The 14,721-nt window shown below is 45.6% G+C and overlaps 1 protein-coding gene across 1 annotated transcript in view; it reads left to right on the top strand.

The window, feature by feature from the left end:
* HIC2 (HIC ZBTB transcriptional repressor 2) overlaps positions 1-13,677 on the top strand; it is a 69,579-nt gene extending 55,902 nt beyond the window's left edge. Inside the window, exon 2 of the mRNA XM_087913343.1 lies at positions 11,818-13,677. Within this exon, the coding sequence (XP_087769469.1) occupies positions 11,855-13,567 (1,713 nt within the window). The 5' untranslated portion in view covers positions 11,818-11,854 and the 3' untranslated portion in view covers positions 13,568-13,677. The remainder of the gene's footprint in view (positions 1-11,817) is intronic.
* The last annotated feature ends 1,044 nt before the right edge of the window (positions 13,678-14,721 follow it).

Here is a 14,721-nt window from a genome sequence, read left to right on the forward strand (position 1 = left end):
CTCCGCTTGGTACAATCTTTGTCTGCCTCTTCCTTTCCAAAATATTCGTTTTGGCAGCTGTCGTGGAAGCAATGCTTCGTTTTCCAGGTCTCACCTCCTGATTGCTTCCAGAGAGAGTCGCGGTGGTGCCAAAAAAGTTTCTTCTGCATCCTGATCCATGCCAGATGTTCTCATAATCACAGCACAGGATCTCCCCACGGGCTTATTTTGATTCTGAACAGCACTTCCTGCTGAAAAATAGGTGCTTTTCCACGCTGGGTGCTGTTCCGAACAGGACTTTTCCCAGTCCGTTATTTTTTATTTGACTTTATTTAATTATTATTTTTATTTGAGCATCAGTTCCATTCTGGTGTCTCTTATTTGCTCCTCCTGAAGAGATCCTCTTTTTTAAAAAGACCTCTCTGTCTCTCTTTTTGGGGGGGGAGGAAGCCCTACAAATCAGTTTTAATTTAACGGAGAGGGGGTGGGCATCCAGGATCCAATTCGGGCTAAACATTTGCTTTTTTGGAGGTGGCTATGCCAAGGGACGAGCCCCCTGAGTACCAAGTGTGCATTCTTGCATTTTTGGAGCACAAATGTTCAGTTGCTCGGCGCATTCTCCAAGGTCAGAGGCCAAGGGGGTTGCCGTTGCGCTTTCGAAAATATCTTTTCAAATAGTTATATGAGATACCCCGGTAGGGCGACACTCCAGCTGGTGAGCCGAGGTAGGCAGCCTAATCCTTCGCCGGACGGCTTCTCTCTGCAAATGTGTCAGTCGATATTTAAAGGGACACACCTGTTAAGGGTGTTGCATGCCTAGGGAAAGGAAGGAGGGAGGCTGCAGAAAAGGGGGTGAAGAAGAGGGAGGGGAATGTTCCATTTTTCATCCATTGGGAGCGATCACAATTGAGCCCGAGACGCATGCTTTTAAGGGAGACATTGCTTAAGTCGGTTTTTTTGCGACTTTCCTTGTCACGTTTGTTCATTTTGGATCGCTCCGGTTGTTAAATTAGTAACCCAGTTGTTAAGTGAATCTTGCTTCCCCATTGACTTCGCTCAACCGAAAGTCGCAAAAAGGGGAATCAAGGGAACACGGCAGCTGTCGTAAATACGAGTCAGTTGCCACCCACCTTTATCTCCCTTGAAATGCTGCCAGTGACTCTTAAATTGCCAATTAAGCGTACAAGGCCAAATGGAGCACAAAGTCAACACAGAGCTTCAGAGTTCAAACCGACCAGAACGAACAAAGTTGCTTCCTGCAAAGGCTCCTGTCCCTTTGCTCCTCCTTTATATCTTATGGGAGGGGCCGATCACCTCCAAGCCTTTCTCCCGAGTCACCCCTTTTGTCTTAACTGTTTTTGCCTTCTGGCAGCTCTGCGCAAGCGCGCGCTGGGAACAGGCTCCCCCTGTTCCTCTGCCTCGCTGATGTCAGATTCTGGAAGCTCTGGAGTCAGCACATAACTCTCAGATGGCCCTAGCCCCATCTCTGTGTCGGACGCAGATCCCTTGTCCGATCCCACTCCAGAATTGGCCTGTGTTCTTCCCTACTGTCCAACTCTGCTGCCAGCTCCGCAGGCCGCCGGTGGACCACAACAGAGATCAGGAAGTTCAGCAGAATTAAATTTCTGTGTGTCCAATCACACTTGGCCAATAAAGAACTCTATCTATCTTCTCTTATTATAGCTGATCTCAATAAAACCAGAGATTGATTTTGGTCAGGCCTAGTTAGCACACGTGACATTTCTCAGTCTCAATCCAGGCAAACATTTAAAACACCTCTGCAATCCATCAAGCTAAAAGTTAGGACTCAGCTCTTTTGGTTATCATGAGTCAGGGAGAAAAACAGCCACCAGGCCATTCATCATCATCTGATTTCGCAGCTCCGTTATGGATTTGCATCCCTCTGGAAACCCCTCTGACAAGCCAACATTTGCAAAGAAGAGGAGAGAAACTCCACTTACGAGAGAAGATTAACATCTCTCTCTGGGATCAACGTTGAGGGCTCTTCAGCAGTTGAGCCAGGTTTTCAGTTCGATCCAGCCAGGAAAATCTTAACACTTGACACAACGGTGGCTTATTCAACAAATCCTGCTTTTTAGTAAGATGACCAAAGTACAGTCACACTGGAAGGTTTTTTGTTTATATAAATACACATACGTTTTCTTAAGTTTTCACGGGTACTTACACGTATGGTATTCAGCTTTGTTCGGGTATTTTCCCACGTCATTATAGTTGTGCTTTTATATATATATTATTACTTTTACATATATATTATTATTTTTATATAGTATTTACAACTATAAATACGCAACACAATGCCACCATTTTGGCGTTGCATTTGCCATACATGCAAAAATATTACTAGACCATAAACATTCATGTTACCGATACAATATTTACTTTTTGATTCTATTCATCGCGGTTATTTTTGTTCCGACCTTCCCTTCTTTTTTTTTTTTTTTTTGCAACCCCCGATAAATCTTATTCCACGTTTCATTATAATCTGATTTCCCCCCTCATTTTTCAGTTCTAAGTTAGCCTTTCCGATTCTGCGCGAGCCATTATTTTCCTGATTATTCTCTCTTTCTGGTGGTATGATTTCATTCTTCCAATGTTGTGTGAATATCATTCTCGCCGCTGACTGGAAGGTTTTTTTAAAGAAGAGTTTGGATGACCATTGGTCCAATCTTATAATCTTTTCCAGCAGTGGATAAACAAACACTGCAGTCATTAAACAAATCCTTTATACCCAATGGGCATCTTGTCTAAAGCTGGAATTAAATGCCAGAAACCAGCAAACAACACACACACACACACACACACACACACACACACACACGACACTGCAAATGGCCTTAAATGCAAGTGCCCAAAATTTGATCACGTGACAATAGATACGTGAGTGTGTACAACCATCCTAACTTTGAAATTGGGTCATAAATATATTTGGGGGTTTCCATCGTAACTGAATGCTAATTGTTAAGCAGCCAGACACTAAGTGAGGACTTCTATTTTATTTTTAAGCATTCCTCCAGATGTTTTGATCCTGCCTACAGTCAGTCTGCATTCTCACTATCTTTTTAGAATTACGTGGTGTCTTTCTGGTGGTGCCACCCTTATTCTATGCTACAGTGGTCATTTGTGGTTTCTGTTTTCCCTTGCACTCTCAAGACGTCAGCTCTGATTTGTTTACCTATTACACACACACACACACACAAAATTAATCAGCAACTTCGCTGGGATCCCAAGATTTAAAAAGCCCGAAGAAGTCAGCCCTAAATAACTTTTGTAGAAACTTAAACACTGTTTCTAAGCCTGTTGTGTGTGTGATTGTCGTAGCGGCCAAACCAGCTTGCCTTCCGTCACAAGACAGAGCTTAGAAAGCTGCCTTAGCAAAAAAAAAGAAAGAAAGAAAGAAAGAAAGAAAGAAAGAAAGAAAAGTGGGGGGAATTCTTTTGACAAAATTGTGCAACTGTCTTTAAACCTCAGACCTACCTTTGCTAGTTGTTTTAAGTTGCTTTGTGTATAATAGAATATAAAAAGAGAGGGGCGTTTTCGTTTTAGTTTAAAGGCAGGATTTGGTTACTTTACGTTAGAAAAATCTGTGTGCTTCAACACTTTTTGCGAATTTATTCAAGTAGCGTTTCCTGAATTTCAAACTAGACTGTGGTTAGATGGATGGTCTTTCACCAATCATAATAGCCTTTGAAAATGTGCATTTAATAAAAAAAAAGGATTCCCCAAAACATGTAAAATTCCAGAGGGGGAATGGCTTGAAAACAAACAAACAAACCCCTGCATATATTAGATAAAAGACCATTCCAAAATATGTGCAGATTTTTTAAAAAAACTACAAAAAGATACAAAAAAGAACTTACAAGATGAGCAAACTGAGGAACTGGAAATTAGATCTGAGGGTGACTCCTGGCACAGGTTTGCGAGACAAAATATTAAAATGCAGCATTGCAAGAATCACAATGGGGAAGCCAGCTTCACTAAACAACGGTGTTGCTAATTTAACAACCGTAGCAATTCACTTGACAAGCCACATAAATTTGGGGGCTCAATTGTCACCGTAAGTCAAGGACTACTTGAGTATTTTGGTCCCAAATTGACGGTTTTCAAAGGCTTAATCCCCTGAACCACACACGCAATTGCAAAAAAAAAGTTTGTTGGATTGTTTTATTCTAATTATTTTGGAGTAATTACCTCTTTTAAAAGGAATACGGGCTAAGTCTTTGGAGCTACCTTGCTTGAGATTTCATTTCTTTATATGAAAAGCCAGAATGCAATCATCAAATAGATGTAATTATATAATTACGATAAAGGAAAAAATTCACGGAATGATGAAATGTTCCCCCCCTCCCCCCGCCACACACACACTCAGTTGGTCTTTGTTCTCTTTCTCTCTTCTTCTTCCCGGTGCAAATTGATGTAAAAATATAATTCTATTTTTAAAAAGGGGTTAAAATAACCGGGATTGATAACCATCTAAGTCTCGGGGCTGTCCATTGCAGTAAGTGAAAAAAACAAAGTTGCTTCTATTTCAGTAAGGAGAATAGAAATAGAAGTTTTGTGGCTGCAATTATTATTATTATTACTACTACTACTACTAGTAGTAGTAAATCTTTAGTGAGATTCACAGCCGTTGGGGCTGGTTGGTAGCTCAACTGCTCGAGTCCTAACCAAGGACCTAGGAACTGTTCAGGTAGTATCGGAGGACATAAGCTGTTCCAAGTAGGGTGGTTTTTTTTGTAGAATCAGGGTATTCAAGTCTGATAAATTCAGGATTTCCAAATAGCGAGGCAGCCCTTTAGGTATTGCTCCAAGGGCTCCAATTACAATTGGGATAAGACACGATTCTTTTTCCAAAGTCGCTCAACTTCAATTTGTAAGTCCCGATACTTTGTGATTTTTCTCTCGCTGCGTGTCTACAATTCGTGCATCACCAGGTATTGCAATGTCAGTGAACCAAACCTTTTTCTTTTCAACTGTTGTTATGTCAGGTGTGTTGTGGGCCAAATGCCTGTCCGCCTGAATTCTGAAGTCCCACAAGATCTTGACATTTTCATTCTCCAGAACCTAGTCAACCTTCCCAGTAGTTGTTACTATGCTCAAATCCAAACTTTTGGCATAGTTTTCAGTGAATTATTATTATTATTATTATTACTGACTTTGGATGTACTCTGGTCATGCTAGCCCGCCAGAAGAAAAACTAAGGTAGATATTTTAGCTGGGCTCCTGTTTTTTTCCAGGTCAGGGATAGTTCCCATTTCAGTTTGAAAGCATGCAACGTTGTTCTTGGGAGTAGATTTCTGAGTCTTGAAATCATGGGAATATCTAGATTAAAAGATTGCATCAGGTGCGGCTGTACATGAAAGGGCTGATGAACTATCGGGTTGAGGGAAGGGACTCAAGGGGAGAAGAGATGGGGGCGGGGCCAGTCAGAGGCGGTATTGGCCGGTTTTCCAAACGACTCAAAATTTCCGCTACCGGTTCTCCAGAACTGGTCGGAACCTGCTGAAGACCACCTCTGATCCTGCCCCTCTCCAAAGCTTTAAAGCGAGATTCAGAAGGCACTTCCTCCCTCCCTCTCTTGTCTCCTTTCCCTTCCCCCTTTCTGATTGCTAGAGACCTTTCCATTTGATTGCAGTCTCTTAATTGCATTTAACAGCGAGCCCCACTGGTGCTCCGTTCAGCGTGCTGGTTGTGTGTTCAGTGGAACGGCATGGAGACCGTCTGGGAGGGTCTGGAATGGAGTTACCTGTAGCCCCGTCCTACCTGCCATGGTAAGCGGCAACCGCAACAGGACTAGCCTGCCCTTTTTAAGCACCCCACCCGACCCTCGCCAGGCCTTCACAGGTGCATCAGACAGCCCTTCCCCGTCTTCTCTCCATTCGCCTTTCCTCCTCCTTCGCCCTGGCGCTTGGACGCAGCTTTTGCATGGCAATTGTTTAAGCGGGTGCCTGAGTATCCGCGGCCCATTTTACGACGGAGCCGTGGTGATTCTGCCCACAGCCAGCAGTTCGATCCTGACTGGTTCGAGGTTGGCTCAGCCTTCCGAGGTCGGTAAAACGAGGACCCAGATTGTTGGGGGCGATAGGCTGACTCTGTAAACCGCTTAGAGAGGGCTGTGAAGCACTGTGAAGTGGTAGATAAGTCTAAGTGCTATTGCTCCTTCCTTCCTTCCTTCCTTCCTTCCTTCCTTCCTTCCTTCCTTCCTGCACAGTGGTTAGAATGCAGTATTGCAGACTAATTCTGCCCACTGCCAGCAGTTCAATTTTGTATGGCTCGAGGTTAACTCAGCCTTCCATCCTTCTGAGGGGTAAAACGAGGACTCAGATTGTTGTTGGGGCCAAGAGGCTGACTGTAAACCACTTAGAGAAGGCTGTAAAGCACTGTGAAGCAATATGTAAGTCTAAGGGCTATTACTATCTATCTCTCTGTGTTTATCTCTGTCTCTCTCTCTTTCCATGTCAGTCTGTCTGCTGTCTGTCTCATCCATCCATCCATCCATGTCTGTCTGTCTGTCTGTCTATCTATCTATCTATCTATCTATCTATCTATCTATCCATCTATCTATTGATCGATCTATCGATCTATCTATCCCTATCAGAAAGCAGCATTGCAGACTAACTCTGCCCACAGCCAGGAGTTCGATCCTGACCGGCTCAAGGTTAATTCCTTCTTCCCAGCAAGCACAATCTGGCTTGGGTGTTTTTTTTTTTAATGCACCACTTGTTGCAACCAGCACGGCTAAATCTCTGCTCCGAATCCCCAGAGGACAGCCGACAAGGATGGAAGGAAAGAGGGCACAGGGCCAATCAATCTGGCACTTGGGGGGGGGGGAAGGGGGGAGAGACAGCCAGCCAGTAAAAATGGGATTTTTTTTCCTTGAGTCAGCAAAGCTGGACAGAGCAAGGCTGCTGTTTTCCTACCCCCTAACCCAACCCCATTGCAACAGTAGTCCCCGTCCAGTGCTCAGTTTAGAATAAGAATAAGAACAAGAACAAGAATAGAATAGAATAGAATAGAATAGAATAGAATAGAATAGAATAGAATAGAATAGAATAGAATAGAATATTAGAATAGAATATTAGAATAATAGAATAGAATAGAATAGAATAGAATAGAATAGAATAGAATAGAATAGAATAGAATAGAATAGAATATACAATGAGAAGAGAAGAGAATATTAGACGAGAATAGAAAAGAATATAGAATAGAATAGAATATAGAATAGAATAGAATGTTAGAATAGTATAGAATATTAGAATAGAGTAGAATGTAGAATAATAGAAGAGAAGAGAAGAGAAGAGAAGATAGAATAGAATAGAATATTAGAATAGAATATTAGAATAGAATAGAATATAGAATAGAATAGAATGTTAGAATAGTAAAGAATATTAGAATAGAGTAGAATGTAGAATAATAAAAGAGAACAGAATATTAGAAGAGAATAGAAGAGAATATAGAAGAGAATAGAATATTAGAATAGAATAGAATAGAATAGAATAGAATAGAATAGAATAGAATAGAATAGAATGTTAGAGTTGGAAGGGACCTTGGAGGTCTAAGCAGGAAGCCCTATATACCATTTCAAATGAATGGTTATCCACTCTCTTCTTAAAAACCTCCAGTGTTGGAGCATCCACAACTTCTGGAGGCAGGTTGTTCCACTGATTAATTGTTCTCCCTGTCAGGAAATTCCTCCTCAGTTCTAGGTTGCTTCTCTCCTTGATTAGTTTCCACCCGTTGCTTCTTGTCCTGCCTTCCGGTGATTTGGAGAACAGCTTGACCCCCTCTTCTTTGTGTGAGATATTGGGAGGTTGCTTGCTATCATGTCACCCCTAATCCTTCTTTTCACTAGACTAAACATATCCAGTTCCTGCAACCGTTCTTCATCATGGTTTAGCCTCCAGCTCCCTCCTCCTCTTGGTTGCTCTTCTCTGCACTCTTTCTAGAGTCTCAACATCCTTTTTTTTTAATATTGTGGCGACCAAAACTGGGTGCCGTATATCCCAAGAGTGGCTTTGCCAAGGCCTTATAGAGCAGTGTTAACCCTTCACGTGATCTTGATTTCTATCCCTCTGTTAATGCAGCCCTTTGTGGGCGAGATTTCCCCATCTCTGCCTTCAGAGGCGTCAGGTGTGCCTGTGCTCCAAGAGAGAAGGATTTATTTATTTTTTTTGTGATTGCAACTTCAGCACAAACGATGCTTTTTGCTGGCTCGTCTCTTCTCTTAATTACTTCGCCTTTAGTGTGTGTGTGTGTGTGTGTGTGTGTGTGTGTGTGTTTTTCTGGGGGCGGAGGGAGAATGGCAGCAACTCTTTCAGAAGAATGCCTAAGATCTTGCTGAACATGAGTTGAGAGACCATTTACGATGGATGGGCAGGCTGCCAATCCAGGAGAAACTTGGCCATTTTGTTCTCCTGGGGTTTTAATAAATCTCTTCAGGCTGTTGTATTTTTAAAAAACCCAACTTGCTATGGTTGCAAGATAAGATAAAGTAACTTTTTATTTTATTGAGCATTAAAAATGAAAATTCTATTGCCTGCTCTCAAGAGAAAATATACATCCGCCCAAACGGATGCACAAATACCCATTGTATGTATGTATGTAGGTGTAGGTGTGTTTGGGTCTTTTCCCGTGTAAGATTAAGAGTATCTTGGCGACGTTTCGGCGAGGTCCCACTTGCCATCCTCAGGCTGGTGCTTTCGGCTTCGTGCCAGTGCAAGCAGTGTGTGATCGGAGCTGCCGTCTCTCTATAAATACTGGTGGTGGAGGCTGATGTGCTGGGCTGGTTGGCAAAACTCACAAGGCCATCACACAGCCCATTATACCAACATCAAGTCCATCAACCAATCAAGAGGTAGCAGTGCAGCCAACCAGCCCAGCACACACACACACATATATATATATGAAGTGAATTATCACTCACGCATCATCACAAAATCTCCAGAACAGTAAAATCTACAAACTTGAAATCTGGCACTTATGGTCCTTTTGGCTTCTAGGTGCTCACTAAGAAAGGATGTTTTGAAATGACTATCAGAGCATTAGTATTTTCTATATTATTATTATTAAGATGCTCTGATGCTAAGAAGTTCTATGACCCCTCCCCACCTGAAAAGAAACCTGTTCCAAATGCAAAACACAAGCAGAGGAGAGGAGTTTCAGTTTGTTTCACAGCACCAAGCAGCTTTAGTACAGAACAGTTGAGCTAAGCCACGCCCAGGCTCCTTGCTGTCTCCTTGCTTACACGGCAAATACTGTTTCAGTTTCCAAACAGCCCTCAACTCTCTCACACACTGACAGGACACTAGCCAGATGAATACCGATGGATGCTGATAGGCAAAGACAGAATTTTCCCCCCTTATTTTCCTCCCCCAAAACTAAGCCCGACCACATAGTTTTGTAGCAACACATAGGTATAGAGCTAGTACATACTATAAACACATACCTGCAGCCATATGTATATATGCATATACAGGTTGATCACTGCTCATTTTGAATACATTGTGGAAAGAGGAAACTTGAGAGTACACAAGGTTGATGCTCTGTGGAACAGATATTTCCCAAATATAAGAGGGCTTTAGATGCAGCCTGGTTTGTGAATGCATATTTCACCGCTGCCCCCACCAGAAAAGAGTGATTTTTAAATCAGATTTCTTTTTGATGCATAGATTCTCCCAAGACCAGTCTTATTAGCAACTCTGCCTCCATTACCAAGGAATGTTGGAAGGAAAAGGGACTTGTGTCCTGTTTTTTTTTTAAGTATTTCTTTATTAAACAAACAAAAAACCCCCACAAAGATACATTAAAAAAGTTGAACCTGGTACAGTCATTCCTAACATCAATCTTTGTCATTACATTGCTAAATCTAATAATAATAACACATAAATTCATTCCATATACATTATATATACATATAATCATTCCTTATTCACCTGAATCTTCCTCATCTCTAGCTAACTATAAAATTTATCCCATATTTTATAATAATCCAAATCCTCTTTATTTTTTAGTTCCTTTGTTAGTTTATCCATTTCTGCGCACATCATGATTTTCTTCAATAGGTTCTGTTTTCGTTCGTCCCCTGCAAACATTAAAACACGGAGCTAAGAAGGACTTCCGATTTAATCCAGCACAGCTTGTATTACATTCGGATGCAAGCCGCGATATTAAAACTAATTACCCAATGACCCATATCGTTGTTATTTAGCTGATGGATCAATTCCATCTGCATAGATTTGCATAGGTGGGATGGAGGAAAAAAAAATCTTCAGAAGGAAGCCTTGATGCGGGATTTGGTGGTGCACACTTCTGTTGGTGCATTGCAGAAACGTCGAGTCAAAGCCAATTCCACTTCCCTCGCTTTGTCAGAAGTGGGAAAGCCTCTTAAGATGAAACTTTGCTGGTTGCAGACTTTATAAAAAGTAAAAAATTTTCCCCATCAGTCGTTCTCCAACACTAGAGCACGTTGTTCATCTCTGTCTTGGCTGAGGGAGCCAGCGTTGTCCAAAGGTCATGTAGCCAGCATAAGCTGTACGCCAAAGGCACACAAGAACGCTGTTGCCCGGTGAACCTTTTCGGCACCGAACCTTTCAGCCCAAGCCAGAACACATGTGCAATGTGTGGGTGCCGGAGTGCTGCGTACATGCCTGTTTTTTGGGGGGGGGCTGTTTTCAGGCTGTTCTTTGGGCCATTTTGGGGCCATTTACAAACCCTTTTCGGGCTGTTTTTCATGGCAGTTGTGGGCTGTTTTTGAGCCATTTTTAAGGCCTTTTTCAGGCCTGAAAATGGCCTGAAAAACGACCTGTTTTTTGTACTGTTTTCCGGCGCTCCAGCACCTTCAAAGACCAGCTGGCTGGCATGCCAGAAACCAGAACAGCAGCTGCCAATGGAGTGCGTGTCTAGAGAGGGCTCTGCATGCCATTCTGGCACGCGTGTGCTGTAGGTTCGCCATCACGGCTGTTGCCTTCCCACCAATGTGGTGCCTGTTTATCTACTCGCACTTGCATGCTTTTGAACTGCTTAAGTAGGCCGCTGGAGCAGGGAGCTACTAAAAAGTATAGATCCCTTTTTGCTAGTAATTTCCATCCAATGTGGCAGTGCAGATCGATTTTTGCAAATGGATTGGACTTTATAATTTTTAATAAAAAGCAAAGAGAAAGAGGGGGGGAGGGAAAGTAGCATGTTTTAGCTGCCCATAGCGATGACGACTTTCACGTACTGGTCGTTACTGGGAGAAGACGGATCCAACACCACTGAATTACATACGTTTTGATTTGAGCATAGCCTTAAGCAATAGATCAGGGGCGTCAAACTTGATTTCATTGGGGGGCCGCATCAGGGTTGTGTTTGACCTGGGGAGGGGGCAGAATGGGCGTGGCCAGCTCGGCATCCCTCGTGTTGGGGGCGCCAAGTGAAAATGGGCTCCCGAGCTCCATTTTTGGCTGTGGCTGCCTCCTGCAACCCTCTGCCAGCAAAAACAGAGTGTGGCCCTCTTGAGCTCCGTTTTTGCTGGCAGAGGTGCCGTGGGCTGCTCCTTCGCTGTTTCCAGGGTGGTCCCGCGGGCCAGATCTAAGCACCCCATGGGTTGGATCCGACCTCTGGGCCTTCAATTTGACACCCCTGCAATGGATGATTAATGTTCCCCTTGCCTAGGGGGCGCTGCCAGATAGGTGAACTTCACCTCCCAGAATTCCTAGCTAGGATAACCATGTGCAAGAGAATTCTGGAGACTGAAGTCCACCCCTCCGGTGGCTACCTAGGAGAGCGGAGCTGAGAAACGGACTGACATTTGTTGTGATTCTTCCTTTCCCCCTTTTTTAGGTGATCAGGTGACCAGGAAAGGGAAGACAAGGTGGAGATGGAACTGCCAAATCATGCCAAACATTTGCTCCTGCAGCTTAACCAGCAACGAGCCAAAGGTTTCCTTTGCGATGTGATCATCGTTGTCGAAAATGCCCTCTTCCGTGCCCACAAGAACATCCTGGCGGCCAGCAGCATGTACTTCAAGTCCCTCATCTTGCACGACAACCTGATCAACTTAGATACCGACATGGTCAACCCTACCGTGTTCCGGCAAATCTTGGACTTTATTTATACTGGTAAGCTCTTAATGACCGACCAGCCTGGGGAACAGAACTTCAACGCGCTCCTCACCGCAGCAAGCTACCTCCAACTTCCTGACCTGGCGACCCTTTGTAGGAAGAAGCTCAAGCGCAGCGGGCGGGCCTTCGCTGGCCGGGCTGGGGGAGCCTCCAGCGCCGGGCGGCCGCCTCGGAGCCAGAGACTTGCCACTGCTTCCGTTATTACTCGTTATTCAGGGTCAGCCGAAGGGATGAAGGGCTCTCAGCCGAAGGAGATGCCAAAGGTGAAGGTCTCGGATGACGAGGTCTTCATGAACAGTTCCAACCAAGAGAATTCCCATGCCTTGAGTAGGGGCCTGGGAGAAGGGAGCAACAGCACCAACGGGAGCTGTGTGGACCAGGAACTCGGGCTGGATCTGTCCAAAAAAAGCCCCTCCCTGCCCACTGTAGCCCCCCAAGATGATACCCCCCACGGCGAAAGTCAGCGTGGCTCCCCCCGGCCCACCTCAGCCCCCACCGCCAACAGTGCCTCATCGTTCGAAGAGTCCACCTCCGGAGCCCCTCCCACCCTCCTAGACAACTGCGAGCCCATGGAGATGGACCTCAGCGAAGACCGCCAGTCCCTCCCCGAAGGCAACCAGCGAAAGAGCCTACGCCATTCCTCGCGCAAAAAAGAGTGGCTCAAGAAGGATTGCCCCTTCGACCGGAAGGAGGGTGGGGGCAAAGGCTGCGAGGAAGGCGAGGGGTTGCCCAACGGCATCCTAATGGGCCCCTTGTGCAAGTCCGCGGAGCGTAGCCTAGGCCTGAGCCCCTACGGCTCGGAGCCGCCGTTGCACGCCTGCAAAGAAGACGTGGAGAACGGCAAGGAGAACAGCGAGGACAGCGGCCAGAGCGAAAGCGAGAACGGCGGGCACAGCAGCGCCAACTACGTCTACCGGCAGGAAGGCTATGAACCCGTGGCCTTCGGGGACAACTTGTACGTCTGTATCCCGTGTGGGAAGGGTTTCCCCAGCTCGGAGCAGCTCAACGCCCACGTGGAGAAGCACACGGAGGAAGAGCTGTACATCAAGGAGGAAGGGACGTTCGAGGATAAAGAAGAGGAAGCCGAGGATTTGTCGAACCCCAACCAGCCCTACGCCTCGGAACCGCGGCCGTTCAAGTGCTCGGTCTGCGAGAAGAGCTACAAAGATCCGGCCACCCTCCGGCAGCACGAGAAGACTCACTGGCTGACGCGGCCCTTCCCGTGCAACATCTGCGGCAAGATGTTCACCCAGCGGGGCACCATGACTCGGCACATGCGCAGCCACCTGGGACTCAAGCCCTTCGCCTGCGAGGAGTGCGGGATGCGCTTCACCCGGCAGTACCGGCTGACCGAGCACATGCGCGTCCACTCAGGGGAAAAGCCCTACGAATGTCAACTGTGCGGCGGGAAATTTACCCAGCAACGAAACCTCATTAGCCACTTGAGAATGCATACCTCTCCTACATGAAGCCAAAGTTTCTCCCAAGGAGCTCTGAGCCCCTCCAACCCCCCCACCAGGAAATACCCCTTCCGACTTGCTGCTTTAAAACAGACTATACAAACACACAGGACATTTTTGCCTCCCTTCTTCAGTCATGGAAGGCGTGAACCAAACAGAGCTTTACTTTCTTCCTTCCTTCCTTCCTCCTGTTCCCCTCCCCCGCCTCTTTCCCCTTCCCCACTGCCAAGAAACCCACACACCCCAGCCCCAATTTAACTTCCAGACTCCGTCCTCCTTTTCAGCTTTTCACTCAGGGGCTTGTAAGGGAATCCACGTGGGGCGAGGGAGATGACGTAGGAGCTCCGCCGTAGGGGGAATTGAGGGGTGGCCTAGGAAGAAAGCCCTTCCCTGGTGGATACCGATCGAAATTGAGGGCCCCGTGGGAAAAAAAGGGGGGGTGGGGGGAGCTAAGGTGGTCTTAGTCACGGAAACGAGGGGCTGCCCCCTCACCACCTCGCTTTACGTTCTTAGCACTTTGAATGGCTATGGTAGAACTTCCACCACAGTATTATTTTTCTTTTCTTTCTTCTGACCAACTCCAAGGATACCCTTTAGTGGCCCGTGGAGGGGCCTTCTTGGGGTTTGTTGGGGGGGGGGGTTATCCTTTTTTGGAGGGGGATTTGGCGGGAGGGTTTAGTTTTGACAGTGGACCTGGTTTAAATGGATGGTTGTCCCTCAAAGCTGCAATGGGGAGGTGTTCCTTGGCGAAGGTCTCCTGGGGAACACCAAGGACTTTCTCCGTTGGCTGAAAGAGCTTCCCCCATTTCTACATGGTGCTTTCCAGCTAGGAAGGTCTCCTTCCAACTCTCCCTTTCTCCCATCAAGTCCTAAGGGAAGCGTTGGCCCGCCTTAACCATCACACCCTAGTCTTCAATTTCTTCTGGTCCAACTTTCCTTCTCAGCAACCTCTTTTGATCTCTCTAGCCTTATCCATGACTGAATGGGGGGGCTGAGTTGACACCCTCCCCACCCCCGCCAACCCCAGGAATTTCCTTCAAAATGAGCAGGGGTCATATCTGAGTTTAATTTCCTCCCCCACCCCCCCAAAAAAACTCCCCTTAGTTTTCATACGGATATTTTGTGTTTGGAGGTACTTGTTCTATTAAGAGGAAAAACGATGC

The sequence above is a fragment of the Pseudonaja textilis genome, chromosome 15 (assembly GCF_049901715.1).
Source record: "Pseudonaja textilis isolate UNSWEBS1 chromosome 15, rPseTex1.2, whole genome shotgun sequence".
NCBI lineage: Eukaryota > Metazoa > Chordata > Lepidosauria > Squamata > Elapidae > Pseudonaja > Pseudonaja textilis.